This window comes from Mus caroli, chromosome 11 (assembly GCF_900094665.2).
Source record: "Mus caroli chromosome 11, CAROLI_EIJ_v1.1, whole genome shotgun sequence".
Classification (NCBI taxonomy): Eukaryota; Metazoa; Chordata; class Mammalia; order Rodentia; family Muridae; genus Mus; species Mus caroli.
Window position 1 is genome coordinate 95,690,996 of NC_034580.1, and position 18,657 is coordinate 95,709,652.

Sequence of the window (18,657 nt, forward strand, 5' to 3'; positions counted from 1 at the left end):
CTTCTTCTTCTTCTTCTTCTTCTCCTTCTCCTTCTCCTTCTCCTTCTCCTTCTCCTTCTCCTTCTCCTTCTCCTTCTCCTTCTCCTTCTCCTTCTCCTCCTCTTCCTCCTCCTCCTCCTCCTCCTTCTCCTTCTCCTTCTTCTTCTTCTTATTATTATTTTTATCTTCTTTTTTTTTTTCCTAAAAGAATTTTCCTGCAGAGCAGAGTTAAACCATAAAATGAATGTCCCTAAGTTTTGCTCTTTGGCCTTATTCTTTAGTCATCTGTCTTCTGCCTTTAACTGATCCTGCCAACCATATCATATCTGTTTCAAAATGTCAGAACTCCTATTTGACAGCATGTCGTTTCCTCTTGCTCTGGCTCAGTGGTTGCAACCTGTGTGCTGTGATTCCTTTGGAGGTCATCTTTCATAGGGGTTGCCTAAGATATCAGAAAACACAGATATTTATGTTACTATTCATAACAGCAGAAAAATTACAATTATGAAGTAGCAATGAAAATAACTTTATGGTTGGGGGGTCATCACAACATGCAGAACTATATTGAAGGATCACAGCATTAGAAGGTTGGGAACCAATGGTCTAGCTTCCCCCAGCCTTTTTGTATTTGTTGAGGCCTTGGGTCTTGTAGACACACAGGACTCTCCTGCTCCATGGTTTAAGTGATGAACTGGACTGATACCTTAGGGTTTTCCTTTAAGAATGATGTAACAAGGAGTTGATTGCTGTTTAGATGAGGAGATGTTAGCTTGCAACTGTTCATACTGCGGTCAGAATAGAGACTTCAAGGGTGTAAATTCCCCATCCCCCTGGCTAGGTGATTAGAGTTTCTGATAAGGAAATGCTCTGTCTTCTCTTGTTGCCTTAGGCTGAAGAAACAGAGACTAGCTGGTAATGATGTCATCACTGGGATCATTTAAAGACAAATCTCACTGCAAGACTTTCATCTCATTGGCTTGATAAGCAAACTCTTAATTATCATGCTTTTACTTTAGGCTTTTTTCTGCTGTGCTAAAGAAAGTGAAAGATTTAAACATTTATGTGTCCGTGGTAGTAAAATGCTTGCTCCATATGCTGCATCACAGCAGCCGAGTGACAAAATGGTTACTAGAGGAGTGGTTTCTCTGCAGACTCAGGGAAATTAAAGAATCTTCTTGCAGTGAGGGCTATAGCTCAGTTGTTGAACACTTTTCTAGCATGTGTAAGGGCCTGTGGTCAAGCCCAATACTGAAAACTACATTTGAGAATAAAGTCAGGTACACACTCTCAACAACTTAAAGAGTGGAGTACATTCTTGAAATCTATAAACAACAACAGCTACCAAACTAGTTGGGCACATGATTGAATCATTTGGGAAGGGTCAAATACTGCCTTTGCTCAATGTCCACTTGATAGTTCTGTAATACACCTTATGTGTCAAAAGTTTATTAAGTTCTTCCATTTATTTCAGTGCCCACCAAAACTCGAAACCCTTCTCCTTAAATCTTCCACATCACATAACTGTTTCTGTTCAGAAGAGAGCTTGAGAAATCAGTTACATTTTACTTAGTTGCTTGTGAACCACAGAGGAAAGTTCCCTGAACTGGGAGCACTGAGCTCAAAGCACTGCAGGCTAACAGTCACAGCACTAACAGTGGAACTGAAGCCCAGGGAGACATTGCTTTAGATGCCACCCTGGGTTATTAGGGAGGAAGCCCTACATGGGCACACATCACTGTACATACCCCTCGCTAAACCTTGCCCTGGTAGTCTAGCAAACGGAATGGATGATTGATGGCACTGTGATGCAGCAGAACTGTGTAATGTCAACCAGGGCTGGACTTGCATTATGTGGGGTTCAATGTCTTGAGTAACTTCTCTCCCTTTAAACTTTTTTTCATCTTTTTAGAATATCCTAATGAAAGAAGCCAGTTATTATAGCATCAGTGCAGTTAGGAGGGACTGAAGAAAACTGTATTTGGCATCTAGGAGCTAGATGGTATCTTTCCAAAGCCTGGCACAGGCTGAGATTATATTTTGTCAGGCATCGTGTTAGTATATACAATTATTTTTTCCACAAATTCTTGGTATGAGTCTTGTCTATAGCTAAAATGGATAATTATATGAGTAACAGTCTCATTTATAACCTCATGATCTATACATAGAATACAATAAGTTTGTCTAGTGGAAAGTCACATATTTCCAATACAATCAACTTTCTTATAATTAAAAATAAGCTCCATTAAATACTAATGAATATATATTGAATGAATGAATGTGCAATGAATGAATGAATATATTAAATGAATATATTGAATATATATTTATATATATATATTCATATATATGAAGAAGTATTATCAGTCTTAAGAGTGATAGGTGTATTAGAAATAATGGAAATGCCCCCAACCATTAATTGATTCCTTCTTGCTCTTAAAATATTTTCATTGCTTAATCAAATCTTGCTGTTTAAACCTAGCTAAAGATTTCAGTGCATCTGTTTGGAAACAATCTTTATTAATATAAAAGCATGCATATACTAGAAATGTATGTGTCCATTTGCACAATAGCACTTAAGGAAGTGTAGCCTAAAGCTAAGTCAAAGGAGACATTCACCTCCCATAATGGCTGCATATGTCTTGACCATGTCCTTAACCACTAAACCCTGAGGAATCACTGCCTCACTGCCTCTGGACTCTAGCTAGTCTTTGTTTTTCTTTCTTTCTTTCTTTCTTTCCTTCCTTCCTTCCTTCCTTCTCTCTCTCTCTCTCTCTCTCTCTCTCTCTCTCTCTCTCTCTCTCTCTTTCTTTCTTTCTTTCTTTCTGGGGGATTTATTATTGGAATTTTACATTTTTCTCTCATAAAATATATTCCAGCCCCATTCTTCCCTTCCTCTACTCCACCAGGGTCCCTACCACTTCTCCTCTCCACCTGATCCACTTCTCCTCAATTTCCCTTCAGAAAAGAGCATCCTTCCCAGGGATATCAACTGAACATGGCACAACTCAATAAGAATGGGAATAAACCGCCTCCTGTCAAAGCTGGATGAGACAAAGGGAGTAGGAGGACAAGGGTCCTAAAACAGTCAAAAGAATCAGAGACACCCCCACTGCCATTGTTAGAAGTACCACAAAACCCCCAAACAAAATAATCACAGCATATATGCAGAGGTCCTAGCACAGACCCATTAAGGCTCCATGATTGCTCTGTTAGTCTCTGTGAGCTTCTAAGAGCCCTGCTTAGTTGATTCTGTGGGTCATGTTATCCTGGAGTAGCTGATCCCTCTAAATCCTAACATTCTTCTACCCCCTCTTCCGCAGGGTTCCCTGAGCTCCAACAAACACTTGGCTGTGGGTCTCTTAGCCCTCTAATAGATATCTATAAACAGAATAGTGTAGCTTTACAGAAATGTTGTAAAATTTTTGTAGAATATTACTATTTGTACTTTCCCCCTTTTGCTTGATATTATATTCTACCCAGAGGTAGAGTACCCCTAATGTGGCTCTTTGAAAAATCCAGCTACTGTGTAGGAGACAAGAGGCCCTCACCCCAATGCTGTCAAGAAAGCGAATGTTCTCGGCAACCACAGAAGTGAACATGGAGGTGGACCCTTCCAGGTTGGCTATAACAAGAGACCCCAGGGCCAGATGGCATCTTTCCTGAAGCTGTGTGACACAGACAATGCAGCCTGACTGTTCCTGATTCCACAGAAACAGATAATATGTTTTAATTTATAAAATTAATGTGATGTTTTCGCTGCTACATGTTCAGAGTATAGCCTAACTATTGATTATTACTCTAGATTCATTTGGTCTCTCATCACACATAAAGGGGGAACAAATAATCCCAAAGTACAGAAAAGTAGCTATGCTAGAATAGTTTTTGTCAGGAGATCTAAAAACCCAGTGGTATGACTGTTCCCTGTGTGACCCAATAAACTCTCAGCTTACCAAGACATTAAAGGGCAGTTGAAGACAATTTCAGCAAGAAAAATAAGGAGACATAATGACATTTTACTTATGTACCTTTAAGCTTTTAATTTATTATTAGGAAGTTTGTTTTTTTAATATAACACAGAACAAATTTTATGAGAGGTTAGAATGCTCAAATGTGTTCATTTTAAACAGATACTAAGCAGGCTGCAGTGTGGCAAATAGTTGTTGTCCAAATCAATCTCATTTGTATCAGAGGCTTTAGAATGAGCCTCTTGGGACTCAGAACACACATGGACTACATCAAGAACTATGTGTGATGAAGAGCAGGAGACTGGATGAAGGTGCTCAGCAGCAAGAACCACTAGAACAGGCTGGGCGGCAGCAGGTGGTCCTGCAGCAGGTGGTCTGGCAACAGATGGGGCGACAACAGATGGGGCGACAACAGCTGGAGATGCAGCACTGGGGCCTGCAACAGCTGGACACACAACAGCTGGGGCGGCAGCAGGTGGCCTGGCAACAGCTGGGGCGGCAGCAGCTAGAAGTGCAGCAGCTGGGTCTGCAGCAGCTGGATCCACAACAGCTGGAACTACCACAGCAAGGGCGGCAACAGCTGGGGCGGCAGCAGGTAGGCTGGCAGCACACAGACTGGCAGCACTGGGGCCTGCAGCAGCTGGACACACAACAGCTGGGGCGGCAGCAGCTGGGCCTGCAGCAGCTAGAAATGCAGCAGCTAGGACGGCAACAAGTGGGCTGGCAGCACACAGACTGGCAGCACTGAGGCCTGCAGCAGCTGGACACACAGCAGCTGGGTCTGCAGCAGCTGGACACACAGCAGCTGGGGCGGCAGCAGGTGGTTTGGCAGCAGCTGGGGCGGCAGCAGGTGGTTTGGCAGCAGCTGGGCTGGCAACAGCCTTGGCCACAGCCCTCCTCAGAGCAGACAGAGCCACAGCAGGAGCTGACCATGGTGTCAGAGGTGAAGGTTCTGGATGAGTTTATAAGATGGGTTGGAATATTTGGAAGTGGGAGTCTCCCTGCCTCCATCCCCTTTTATACCCTGCTGAGGGAGCGGCTATCCTCACATACAGCATCCTTTCCTTGTTATTGTTTATGTTAATAATTAGGTGATAATCAAATTAGGCAAGTGTCTTTTCCTGGTTAAATGTTTAAGGTGGATAAAACACAAGAGCTCTTTTTTCCTGGTGTGTTCATTGTCCACCGTTGCTGAGCCATCAGTTAAGTGTCTTTCCTGTTTTAGCTTCTTCAGGAGAGCCATCACCTGGCATCATGCATCTTGGCTCTCTTCAATTTCTTCTCATCTTCTGTGGCCCAACTTCTGTAGGCCAAAATTGTGGTGATGCAGCTCTTTGACAGTATCATTTACAGTCTAAGAAACTGTGTCTTCAGCTGGATGGACACGTACTCCTACACAGACTATAGACAGACAGACAGACAGATATAGATATAGATATAGATAGAGATAGAGATAGAGATAGAGATAGAGATAGAGATAGAGATAGAGATAGAGATAGAGATAGAGATAGATGATATAGATATCATAAGTATATGTATAAAATATATGTATAAGTACTTTTATATGTATGTCAAGTACTCATAAGTACTTTTATATGTATGTATACATACATATAAAAGTACCAATGAAAGGTTAATTATATAGACTTCTATGTAAATTTAAGAAGATTAAGAAAGACATTTCCACACTCCTAAAAAAAGTTGAATATATCACTTTTTAAGATCTCCTTTCTATGGCTTCGGGGAGCGGATGACTCATCCTCAGTTTTTTTTTTTTTAAGATCTATTTTTATTAGTAGGGGTTGTGAGGGTATACGTGTGTGTGTGTGTGTGTGTGTGTGTGTGTGTGTGTGTGTGAGTAGTAGTAGTAGTAGTAGTAGGTGTCTGTAGAAGTCAATAGAGGATATCAGAGATGGAGTGAAAGCCAAGTTGTAAATGCTCTGACATGGCTGATCCTTGAACCAAACTCTGCTCCTCTGCCACCCCAGCAATTTTCTGAGCCATTTTTTCAGTTCCAAAAGACAAGATACATTCTTGTCCTAGTCTATGGATAGATAATACCAGTCCCTGAGGCAGAGGTTCCCATGGTTGGCTGCATGGTGGAACCACCCTGTTGCAAACTGGCTAGTTCTTGAGTTCTGCCCAGAACTAATCTTATTTAATTGGTCTGGAGTAAAACCTCAGAGGATTCTGAACTTTTTCCAAGTCTCTCAACGGGCAGTAGAGTTTGAGACCCAACCCCTTTAATTGTCCATATTGCATGCATTTGTGTCCATTTCAACTAAGAACATAGATTGCAAATTAATGACATTTTAATCAATGGTATATGACTAATAGAGAAATTCTGAATTACAAACAATGAGCTCTAAGCATTTAAACCACTCTTTACTGCTGTAAGCTACTCTAGTTCCCACACCAACAGACTCACCTGGGTAAGAATAACTGCTCTATCTTAAGCTACGGTGAGAAATGACTGAATCTAGACCCTTACACTGAGTGACATTGCAAAGGAAACTCAGAAGTGGGGAAATCATTTCCCATCCTGGATAAGTTCCACCCACATCTGTTTAAGTAGAATTGATTTTTAACATCTGGACCACATTTACAAATCCATCTTTTATCACACAGAGTAGAAAGTAGTGAATAATTTTTTCCTGCTATAAAATTTCCTTCCCCTTAAAGCTATTTATTTTTCTATCGTTTTATGATAATAATGAAAGAACTCAAATAAACACTTTGGAAATGGGAATGAACATGGCTGACATTTGTAAATGCCATCCAGGAACAGGATCAAAGCAATTGAAAATGCAAGTAATCAGATGTCTGGTGACAATGGGAACTTTAAATGCATGGTAAGCAAACCAGACTTTTCCGGTCACAGATCATTTATGCTATGTAATTACAGAGTGCATTCTCGTTTATAAATACCTGCTATATATTTTATATGTAGCTAAAATATACTGCAATTAGGTGGCTTTCATTCTGACTTTTTTCTTCATGAAAATATCTTGATCTAAATAGAGACACAAATAGCTATTTTAGCAGAGAGAAAAAATAGACTTTATTTTGGATTCATCTACATTACCTTATATTAAAAATTAAACTTCACTTACATATTTTGGAACATACATTAAATAATATTGTTGGGCCTGTTGTGAAATGATACATATATTCAGAACAATTTGTGAAGTAATAGCAATGTCTATCTATTGTTGATTTATTTCACCTTGTTTGTTTGTTTGCTTGTTTTAATCTTTATATGTTGCTTATCTCTACCTGGTTGCAAGTATTTGGTTGTAGGAGGCACAGAGATCTTTGTGCTCAAAGATAATGGGAATCTGAAATGTTAAACATACAGTGTTGTTCCTTCAAAGAAAGAGATGCATAGTCTGTTTTGTGATTAATAGCCTCATGACCTTTGTGCTACCTGTGTGGCCAAGACCACATGGATTCCTCCCCCTTATCTTGAACTTGTTTTTCTCAGTTGATCTATAGAACCTATTTTTATGGAAGGTGTCACATGTAATCAGTCTATAAAACCCATCTTTGTGCATGGTGTCGATGTAGTCACATCTAATCTTTATTTAGCTTACCTTGATCCTCAAAGAGATTTGTGTGTGCTTTGTTGGGCACAAGGGATTGAGCTAAATATCATGGGAATAGTTTTCATCTATTTGTGCTGTCCTTAAATATGCCTAAAACACTAATCAGGGTCAGACTACCAATATTTGAACTAACACCAGCCACTTAGTCAGGCTGAACCAAACTGCCTTCTTATCTCCCATAGATCTACTGGTTCTGGTCACAGTGATCACATTTGGTTTTATAGAAAACATAGGTACACTGGAGAGTATATGGAATATTCATATACAATATACAAATAATTATTAATCCAGTATCATGTAGTGAGAATTTTGGTTTCTTTTAAAAAACACAGAAATATTATAATAATATGTGTTCATTTTAATCCCGGGTGTGGGATATGGGGTTGCTTCAGATTGTACACAGCAGCTGACTATGATTTGCCTTGTGCTCTAGCAGGGGCATGATTTTGCCAGTGACAGATAGTTTCTGTGATTGTGTGATGTTTGGAATTCTGGGATCTCTTTAGAGGGTATATAAATGCTAAGGCCCCAAGGAGTGGTGGACAGGTTGTTTGGTTGTTACTTGGTTGTTGTTGGTTACAGAGTGTTAAGTAGTCACGTGCAAAATAGAAACAGCAAGAAGAAATTAGATATCCCAAGGTGAAGATCAAACTTGTCCCAAGGAACCTGACACCCTTAATCAGCAGGAAGTAACTAACTGGAGCATCACTCCCTTTCCCCTCTATCCATCTTTCTCCCTATCGAGTGTTAGGGTGCTGAAAGGATGGAAGAGAGGGGTTGGAGAAGGGTGAAGGAAAAAAGAACCTACAAAGTTGCAAAATTCTAGCTACAGGATCTATCTACCCAAAGCCCAGGGGAGAGTCTTTGCTTCCTCAAGTGGGATTCCTACATTTCCCTCCCTCCTTTCTTCCCTTTCTCCCTCCTCCCTCCCTTCCTCTTTCTATCCCTCTACCACAGTCACTGTCCCAATTTTTTTAATTTCTTATATTCAAAATTCAATCACCTAAGCATGCATTTTTTAAACAATAAAGTCTAGCCTTACTGTTTTTAATGCTCTACAACAGAATGCCACTCTGTGTGTTTTGAAGTATGACACTCAGTGTTCCATACTGTCTTACTTAGATAGACAACCTCCAAGTTAGCCTCAGTTATGGTTGCTGTGCTTTGACCATGCAGACTATCCACCAAATGGTATGTGTTACAGTCTGAGTGTTGTAACACAGAGGGCCAATATTAGGTGGTTGTGAACCTGAAAGAGGGGGAATCACAGGAAAGGTTCATAGCTCGTTGAGGCACACCTTCCATTGGGATTTGTTTAGTTAGCATGTTTGCTGTTGTGATAAACACCATAACCAAGAGCAATTTGGGAAGGAAAGTGTTACTGAAAGACGTCAGGGCAGGAGCTCAAGCAGTTCAGAAACCTGGAGGCAGGAGCTGATGCAGAAAACTATAGGGAAGTGCTGTTTTCCTGACTTGTTCCTTATGACTGGCTCAGCCTGGTTTCTTATAGAACCCAGGACCACAAGCCCAGGAGTGGTACCAAGTGAGCTGGGTGTGTCATAATCATGTGACAAAAACCTTCATTCAATACCCACAAAGGTGCTGAGGCTCTCATCCCAATGGTGTCCAGGAAGAAGGTATTCTCAGCTATCGTAGACATGAGTTAAATTTGAACTCTTTCAGACTGACTCCATAGAGAAGACCTCGATGCCAATCAATGTCTTTCTGGAGCTTATGAAGTACTAGGAAACCAGCAATGCATCAATGCTGTTTCTGTTCCTGACCCATGGACACTGTGAGTTTATAGTGTGCAGTGCTTATGCTGCTAAGTTTTGAAGTCAGAGAATGACAAGTGACTAGTGCAAAGAGCACTGAGTAAAAGAAGCGACCAAAGATTGTCGAGAAGTAGATATACAAGAATAGACTTGAGGGCCATAAACACAACAAACTCATTTTGCTTCTGTCTGGCCCAAGAGACGCTCTGTTTATTAAGTGATTAGGATGGAGCAATTAAGGGGTCATCAGCATTGTGGAAAAATTCAAAGTAGAGATAATTCACTAACATCCTTGTTTTCACAGGAAGTATTGCTGCAGGATAGATATAGCTCTATAGGCGTAATGGGAATGATAGGACCACCAAAGAATCCAGGTAGAACCATTTAGCTCTGAGAATTAATATGAGTATAATTATGGGATGAGTAACCAGTTATGAATGGTAACTGTAACAGGAATGGAGTGTAACTCCCAGCAATCTGTGGATTTTGAAGGAGAACCCGGTGCTCCTAATTATAAGACAAAGGCACCCAATTTTGGAATATCTGCTACTGAAGGCTTTAGAGATATATGCATATTAGTATATATGCATATGTATGCATCTATGCTTTATTAGCATGTTGTGATGGTTTCTATATGCTCGGCCCAGGGAGTGGCACTATTAGAAGATGTGGCCCTGTTGGGGTAGGTGTGGCCTTGTTGAAGTAGGTGTGTCACTGTGGGCATGGGCTTAAGATCCTCACCCTAGCTGCCTGGAAGTCAATATTCTGCTAGCAGCTTTCAGATAAAGATGTAGAACTTTCAGGAGCCTGCACTATAGCTGCCTAGATGCTGCCAATGCTTCCTGCCTTGATGATCATAAACTGAACCTCTGAACCTGTAAGCCAGCCCCAGTTAAATGTTGTCATTTGTAAGACTTGCGTTGGTCACGGTGTCTGTTCATAGCAGTAAAACCCTAACTAAGGCACACGTGTTAATGGAATAATGGATTTCTTCACGATACTTCATATAAGTACATAATATACTTTGATCATACCTCTCTCTCAATCCTACACCTTACCTGGACAGCACAGCAGAGCTGACCCTAGGCTGAGTAGCACAGTAGCACAGGCCCTGGTGGTGTGAGTAGGGGTGTGGGTGAGCTGGCCCAGAGGGTGTGAGTGAGAGAGATTTGGCCCTGCCACTCATCTGCAATGAGATGGCATGGATGCTAGGGCAATGCGCTCCTTCTCCTCATCCCTCATCATCTATTACAGTTGGGAAACCTGGCCCTGAGGCTATGAGAGTGAGTGAGAGCTGACCCTGTCCTTCGATGGCTGCAGCACTTAGGAGAGCAGGCCCTGTACCTTGTCTGGACAGCACAGTAGAGCTGGCCCTGGTGGGGGGGGCACAGGTGAACCACCCTGAGGACAAGAACTCAGGAGATGATGGGGTGATGCTGCCCCTCCCCTCTCCTCCCCCACTCCCACCTGCAATAGTCAGGACAGCTGGCCCTGAGGGAGGGCATGAGAGTGGAAGAGTTATCCCTGCCCCCTCACTGGCTGTAGCACTCTAAAGAGTGGAACCTTCACCTCACCTGGGCAACACAGTGGAGCTGGTCCTGATAGCAAAGGCTCAAGAGCCATCCCTAAGATATGAGAGCCAAAAAGCTTACCTAGCCCCTCAAAGACTGAAGCACTTGGGATAGTGGGCAACTATCCCAACTTCCTTAACTCTGAGGGCAGGAGAGCTGACCCTGCCTCCTGCCAATAGTGGCACTGAATGGCCTAGCCTGAGCAGTTCTAGAGAGCTTGACCTAGTGGTGCAGATAAGGGAGAGCTGGTGCACTGACCAGCCCAGGTACCACCCAAACCAAGATCCAGGGCTCTGAATTGGCTAACCCCAACATACAACTGCTAAGGGTTGGTTGGGATGCTTCTGAATTGGCCTACCCCAACATCTGTACCAACTGCTAAGGGTTGGTTGAGATGCAAGAAAAGGCCAGTCCTGCTGATCCAAAGCTTGAGGATCTCCATGACACAGGGCAACAACAGGATAACCAGGGGGAGACCCTGTGAGGGTTCAGTATTTCTAATGTCTAAGAAGTCAGAGACTTCAAACCAGGCCATTGACACATTGCAATGAACATTTGCAAGTAAAGATTTATGGACAGAGGGATGGACATAGTGTGACACACTCTATAATATTCTATAGCTTCCAACGTGATATGTTTTCTGTTTTATTTTGCTGTTGTTGTTCTCTCTCTCTCTCTCTCTCTCTCTCTCTCTCCGTGTGTGTGTGTGTGTGTGTGTGTGTGTGTGTGTGTGTGTGTGTGTTTGTGTGTGTGTGTGTAAGTGAAAGATGGATATGAGGGGACAGGGAAATGAGCTGTACTGGGGTACATGATGTGAAATTCACACAGAATCAATAAAAAGCTAGAAACAATCAATAAAAAGCTAGCAGGTGTCTAGTATGGAATGCAAATAGAGTCCTAAAGATATCAAGGTAAGAGGAGATAGGAGAGAAATATAAATTCACTGTCTCAACCTCAGGTTCTCTTGACTCTCCTCCCCTTTGCCACAATATGCTATACAAGGACACAGAGCTTCTGAGTGCCTGATGCTCACTCACAGAGACTGACTTCACTGCCATAGTGGAGTAGGGACACTGATCAACAGAAGAGAGGAGCATATCTTAGCAGTGATGACTTCCCCAAGGAGCAGTGCTGGCAATTTTAGTTGGAGTGCTAAGTGTGAATGACCAAGAATAACATCTAGAGTTAAATAAAAATCTAGTCACCACTGGCTCAGAACTCTCAGGACATGACCTAAGTGGCTCTTCAAAGCAGGCATCTGATTCACCTACTACACCTTTCTCTTCTGATTCTGACTAATGGGTTGGAGTATCTAAAAGACAGGGGTGTATGGGTGGGTATAGGATGTTCTACTCAGGTACCCTGTATCTTAATGGTCCTCACACTTAAACAAGTGTGAGCACAGAATGCAGGTGGCTCACACTGCTCATTTGCTCCTCTCCTCTTATGCCAAGTGGCCACAGATGGTGGTGACTGAGTAACTGTGCAAAGAAAGGGACTTTGCCTCTAAGAAAGGAAGGGCTGTAGTCCTGCTTACATTCCAGAACTTTCCTGTCACACGATGTCTGACGGGTTGGCATTTATGGAAGGCACCCTGTATTTCTACTACTGTAATCTATTTCCTGGAAATTTCTCCCAGGTTCCTTTGGGGAACCTTTTCTTGTTAATATTACCTCCAAAAGTTCCCGTTTAAGGTTCTTCTTTTACTAAGCATAGCAAAGCACACACCTTTTTAGTGTGGCAGCCCCTTCAATACAGCTGGCTTCTGCACGTTGCCCATTGATATCCCCTTAAGTACATGCAGGGGCACAGAGGTTGGAGCTCTGCTGCCTAAAGCCTGGTCTTTGTAAGAGACTGTCTGCAGGAGGCATCCAGGTACTGGATCTAAGCATCCATATTTATGCTTTCAAATGGAGATTTCTACAGATGAGGAGCTGGTATGCATGCCACTGCTTCCTGTGGGCTTGTCTTTAGAGATGGCCTACAGAAAAGCTGGCACGTGACAACAGAAAGAGGAAAAAAAGACGAAATGCCTTTATATATTTCTATGGCTGCAAATCCACATTTATTTCATTGTAGGAATAACTCCATTTTAGGAAATATTGCAGATAACAAGTATTTCACTGGGCATGACATCATAGTTTTAAGGAATCTAAAGGAAATTGAAAGTTGCATTCATATAGGAAAGAGAAAGCATGAGTGAGAGAGAGGGTATATTTGTAGGCAAAAACAGCGTATTCGTAAACTGGAAGTAAGGGTTTACATCCGGTGTCTCAGGACTCAGCTCACAAGTGCTCTATATATGGAATGTTGCTTGGGGGAGCTCTCAGCAACAAGAACAACTAGAGCAAGCTGGGCGACAGCAGGTGCTCTGGCAGCAGGTGGGCCTGCAGCAGCTGGACACACAACAGGAGGGGCGGCAGCAGCTAGAAATGCAGCAGCTGGGTCTGCAGCAGCTAGACCCACAACAGCTGGAACCACCAGAACAGATGGGCCTGCAGCAGCTGGACACACAGCAGCTAGGACGGCAACAACTGGAGATACAGCAGCTGGGACGACAGCAGGTAGGTTGGCAGCACACAGACTGGCAGCAGCTGGGCCTGCAGCAGCTGGACACACAGCAGCTGGGGCGGCAGCAGCTGGACACGCAGCAGCTGGGCTGGCAGCAGGAAGGCCTACAGCAGCTGGGCCTGCAGCAACTGGGCCTACAGCAGCTGGAGATGCAGCAGCTAGGGCGACAGCAGCTGGAGATGCAGCAGCTGGGGCGACAGCAAGTGGGCTGGCAGCACACAGACTGGCAGCACTGAGGCCTGCAGCAGCTGGACACACAGCAGCTGGGCCTGCAGCAGCTGGACACACAGCAACTGGGCCTGCAGCAGGTGGTCCTACAGCAGGTAGTCTGGCAGCAGCTGGGCTGGCAGCAGCCTTGGCCACAGCCCTCCTCAGAGCAGACAGAGCCACAACAGGAGCTGACCATGGTGTTAGAGGTGGAGGTTCTTGGTAGGTTTACAAGAAGGTGGGTTGGAAGGTTTGGAAGTGGGAGTCTCCCTGCCTCCATCCCCTTTTATACCCTGCTGAGGGGCTGCTGTCCTCACATGCAGCATTCTTTCCTTGTTATTGTTTGTGTTGATAAATAGTATGTGATTATAAAATTAAACAAGATTGCTTTCCTGGTTACATTTTCAGATTGGGTAGGAAACATGATGTCTCTTCCTGATGTGTTAGAATTCCTCTGTCAGCACTTCCGAATTACCTTTCTGACTTGACATCATCAAAGGGCACTGTCCCAGGACAATTTACCTCTTGATATTATACATTTCAGTCTCTATTCACATGGCATGGCCTGTCTATCCTGGTGTGACAATGATTCTTCTAGCATTTAATTGTTTCTGATTACCCAGGGGAGTAAATTCATGGCACAGTCTTGATTGCTCATTTGTTACTGGTAAGATTGTCCAACAACAACAACAAACAGTTTGAACATGAGAACACTGAAGTCTCCCCTGCCAGCTGTGATTCGGTGTTTAGGCATTCTCAAGGGAAATACAACACTGTTTTCAAATACAATAGTGACACCTGAAATTTTGATGTTACCTTTTTTGCCAAACAAAACACCCTAAACTTATTCTGAGGGAAATTTGGCTGCCAAGTCTAGCTACAGAATGAGATCCAGTCCCTTGGCTCCCTGCTGTGGGTGGAGCTGATTTCCATCATTGAACATTGTCTTTCTGGCTTTGCTGGCCACACTGACTCACTTCCCATTTCTTTTTAGGAGACACTTGCCTACCCAACCACTCTAGTTCACTGTGTTTCTCTAACCTGTTGCTCTAACTTGGATCCTGTCACGGTGGCTTGGGCCCATAAAGCCTAGGTGCTTTTCTGCCTTTTGTCTGGGTTGTTATTCAGTGTTTACTCTCCAGTTTTAGTTTTCATAAACAGGAGGTGAAAGGGTACAGATTTTCAGCTCAGAAGACATCTGCCTGTGTGTTTTCACTATAAAAACATAGTACATGCTTAAAGGCTGGAAAAAAATATGCCTAACTCAACTTCTAGCTGCTGCCTTTTTGGAAAACAAGGACGCCTGACAGTCCCTAATGCTTCCCTGTCTCTGGAGTCAAGAGGACCTGAGGAAGATCCTGACTTTATGTCATGATGTCCCAGGTTCATGCCACCTTTCACTTTAGGGCACTCTGGACGACAATGGCCTTATTAAGTCAGGCTCTTTGAGAACACCCACAGGCAACTCCAGTCTGGTGTCAGTCTCTCCGTAAACTCTATTCTTCTGAATGTCTGCAGATTGTGAATTTAGGAAAGAGAAGCTGTGCTGAGTGGAGAGTCATGCCTCCAAATGCTTTACTCTTGCTCGCATGAGAGAAAACACTAACAGAGATTAAGATTATTTCAGAGGCAATGTCAAATCCAAAACTAACTAACTAACTAACTAACTAACTAACTAACTCCTAACTAGGTCACTACCATCAAGGTGAGCAATATTGGGAAGAGTGAATCATTTAAATTTCTTGGAAGGAATTTTTAAATATAACCTATAATCTCGGAGATTGTGCCCAACCTCATCAATCTTTATCCAGGCCTAATATGTAGATCAAATTAGCATGTTACTCTTGGACTTAAGAGAAATAATGGGTTCACAGTGAGCATCGGAGCACATGCCTGCGCTCTCAGCACTTAGGAGGCTGAAAGAGATCCATGAGTGTGAGGGCAACCTAGGCTACATTGTCAATGTGTGGCTACCTGAAACTACATAGAAAGAACCCTACCTCAGAATAGAAGAAAAGAAGAGGGGCTGAGACCTATTGGTGTAGAAGTAACCACTGCACCTTTCTAAGACATTGGTGTGACTTAGAGTAACGAATTCTTGGTATATCACACTACAGTAAGTTCAGGGTTGGTTCACACAGCCAGCCATCTGCAGACATTAAACCCTGGAACGTTAAAGTTCCTGTGCACAAACACTCTTGCATTCACGGAAGTGTGGTATTTTTCTATGTAGAAGACATAATTCTCTTCTCTGAGCAGCCCAAACCTACCTGCAAAATGTGCTTAATTCTACAAACCAGAAGAATGGAAATGAATCTGGCGTATGGGGAGATTAAAGCAAATGTGATAATAACAACATGACTAATGCGCAACAAATGGAAAGACTCAGGAAACTGGGCCCAGTGAAGAGATACTAGAGTCAAGCAGTGGCATGAAGCATGAAACGCTGTGTGAGGAACTTGCCCCAAAGGACAGTGGGGTGTTGAGAGAGGATAAGTGGGCATCTCAGAGAACAACATGTGACTCATCCTATGAGGTTGGCTTGTGGAATGGGTTGCCCTGTGGTTGTCAGTAGAGGGACTTAAGGATAAGGTGGTGTTGCTGGGGAAGATTCAAGAACCAGTTGGAGATGCAATGACTTTGAGATTCTCTTCTCCTCTGGCTCTTAACAAGCCTAATTGACTCATAATGTTCCTACAAGGCTCTTTGGTGCTTGCTCTATTTCTGTCCCAATCATGGTCCTTATTGCTAGATTTATATAGCCAGGGAACTAACCTGGGTTGCTGACTGTACCTCTTTAGGAGACATGTCTGTTGTCCTGAGCCTGCATCATGTACTGGCTCTAAAGAATGTAGCTCTCCTGATACCATTCTGAAGAAAGATGTGTACTTTTTATTTTGTTGTAGGAGGGAGGAGAAGAACTCTTCCAGGTGTTGTGGGGCAAAGTCCCTGATGACCACATTATAATACCCAGTCTAATATCCACAAGATGTTTTAGAGAAAGAATAGCCCTCAAGTAACCCTGATGAGTCCAGAACTATTTCCAGCATTTCTGTCTGGTTTCCCCTACCCTAATCTCAGTTTCCTGCTTGAATTATTCATCCATGTCACCAACCACCAACTCCTTGGCTGCCTAAACTTCTCATCATGTCCACATCTGACCTTGCCTCTCTACATGGCTATGTCTTGTGTCCATTTCCTTCCTAGACACAGGAGCAGAACATCCCCAGGCTCTCTGTCTTATGACTTCTCCTTCTCTATAGGTTCCCAGAGTAGCTTAATCTCTAATAGTAGTCCCCGCCCAGGACTGTGGCTGATGACACTCTGAGGTATGGGAGTGACAAAATAGATTCTCTCTGCAGTACTGGCCTGACATACAGTAGGAGTCACTGTCACACCTAATCCCCACATTTGGATTTAAGATTGTGAGAACCATGGGCTTATCCTAGGATTAGGACAGACAGGCAGTCTCCCCCAGAGATGAGTGGCTGGTCTAGTTTGCTTTCTGTGGCTATGATAAACTCCACAACCGAAAGCAACACTGGGAGGCAAAAGTTTATTTTAGCTTACAGAGTACAATCCATCATCAAAAGCAGTATCTCAAAGCAAAACCTCAAGAAGAAACCACAGAGGAAGATTGCTCACAGGCTTGCTTCTGGGCTCACATTCAATTACCTTTCTTATATCTCCTAAGACCAACCACCATGGGGTGGCCCAGCCTACAGTAGTTTCTCACATTAATCAACAATTGAGAACATACCACACAGACATAACAACAGCCCAATCCACTGGAGGCAGTTCATCAGCTGAACTTCTCTCTCTCAAGGTGCATCACGTTGACAACCAAGGTTAACCATCACACTAGCTTACCATGTGGTTGGGACTTTCATTCTCTTCCTTCCAGGAGCTGAGCACAGTTTCAACACTTTCCTCTGAGTAGCATTCTATTTCTCCAGCCAAATACCAGACTCAGAAAGATAAATATGTATTTCTATATCATACAGAGTCTAGCATTTGGGCTGTATGTAGCTTGGTAGTAAAGGCTTGCTTGGCATTTGCCGAGTTTAGAGTATAGATCTATGTATATTATATCTACACACAAGGCTCTCTCATACACATGCACACATACATAAGTACATGAGCATACACACATGCACAAATTAGCACATGCAGGCACATGCACACACATATGCATGTATGCATCAATGCACACACACACACACACACATACAGACACACACACACACACCATGTATGTAGAAGGAAAATTATTTGAGGAGAGAAAAGTAACCACTCCAGGAATGAGTGGGATAGAAAACAGTAATGCAGAGTTAATGTGGTTGGAGTATAAGTAGACGCCAATAACATTTTTAAAAGAAAGAATTAACCCCCACAGTGTGTGGATATATAATTATGCATATGCAGGTATCTCTTTTGCATTCTGATTTAGTTTCCTTCTGGAGTAATATAACAGAATTGAATGGTTTCTATTTTTGGTTCTTGGTAAATCCTATATACTGATTTCTATAATGGCCTCACTCATTTACCTTCTCAGCTATAGTAACAGGCCTCTCCTCCCCATATCTTCACCAGTATCTGTTGCTTGTTTTCTTCTTGGCAGCCATTCTGACTGGGATATGGAATCTCAGCATAGTTTTTATTTGCATTTCCCTGGTGAATAGCGATGTTGTGTATTTTAAATCCATATTTAGTCAGGCATTTGTACTTCTTTTAAAATGTATCTATTTGGTCCATTTGTCCATTTCTGATTGGATCATTTATTCTTTTGATGGTGTAACTTTTTGGTTCATTACATAATCAGGATATCAATTCTTTTGGGATATCAGTCCTTTCTCGGATGAAAGAGTCTCTTTTCTGTGAGACTAAACTCCAGTTTGAATAAAAATATTATTTACAAAAGCCAATTTAATTTTTCAGGTCTAAGACTCCCTCTGATGACATATTCCTCTGTGTCATGGGGAGG

The 18,657-nt window shown here is 42.7% G+C and overlaps 1 protein-coding gene across 6 annotated transcripts; it reads right to left on the reverse strand.

Moving 5' to 3' along the window:
• Positions 1-4,259: 4,259 nt before the first annotated feature.
• Positions 4,260-13,928, reverse strand: LOC110304449 (keratin-associated protein 4-2-like). Of its 6 annotated transcripts, none has more exons than XM_021175858.1 (3): positions 13,513-13,872; positions 4,576-4,664; positions 4,260-4,470 (listed from the first exon to the last, which is right to left on the reverse strand). In XM_021175858.1, the coding sequence occupies exons 1-3, from the start codon at positions 13,870-13,872 to the stop codon at positions 4,260-4,262; spliced, it is 660 nt and encodes a 219-aa protein (XP_021031517.1). The 6 variants fall into 6 exon arrangements, with proteins under 6 accessions (XP_021031517.1, XP_021031521.1, XP_021031520.1 ...); XM_021175863.1 differs by lacking the exons at positions 4,260-4,470; positions 4,576-4,664 and adding an exon at positions 13,222-13,282 and having other exon boundaries at positions 13,406-13,570; positions 13,691-13,872; XM_021175862.1 differs by lacking the exon at positions 13,513-13,872 and having other exon boundaries at positions 4,260-4,285; positions 4,436-4,877.
• Between the last annotated feature and the right edge of the window lie 4,729 nt (positions 13,929-18,657).

Excerpts from the sequence above, each read along its gene's own strand:
- LOC110304449 (XM_021175858.1), bottom strand. The coding sequence starts at position 13,872 with ATGGTCAGCTCCTGTTGTGGCTCTGTCTGCTCTGAGGAGGGCTGTGGC. Across the intron at positions 4,665-13,512 it reads GCTGCCGCCCCAGCTGCTGT|CCCACTTGTTGCCGTCCTAG; the intron begins GTGTCCAGCTGC and ends GTGTGCTGCCAG. Across the intron at positions 4,471-4,575 it reads TGTGTGTCCAGCTGCTGCAG|ACCCAGCTGCTGCACTTCTA; the intron begins GCCCCAGTGCTG and ends CAGCTGCTGCAG.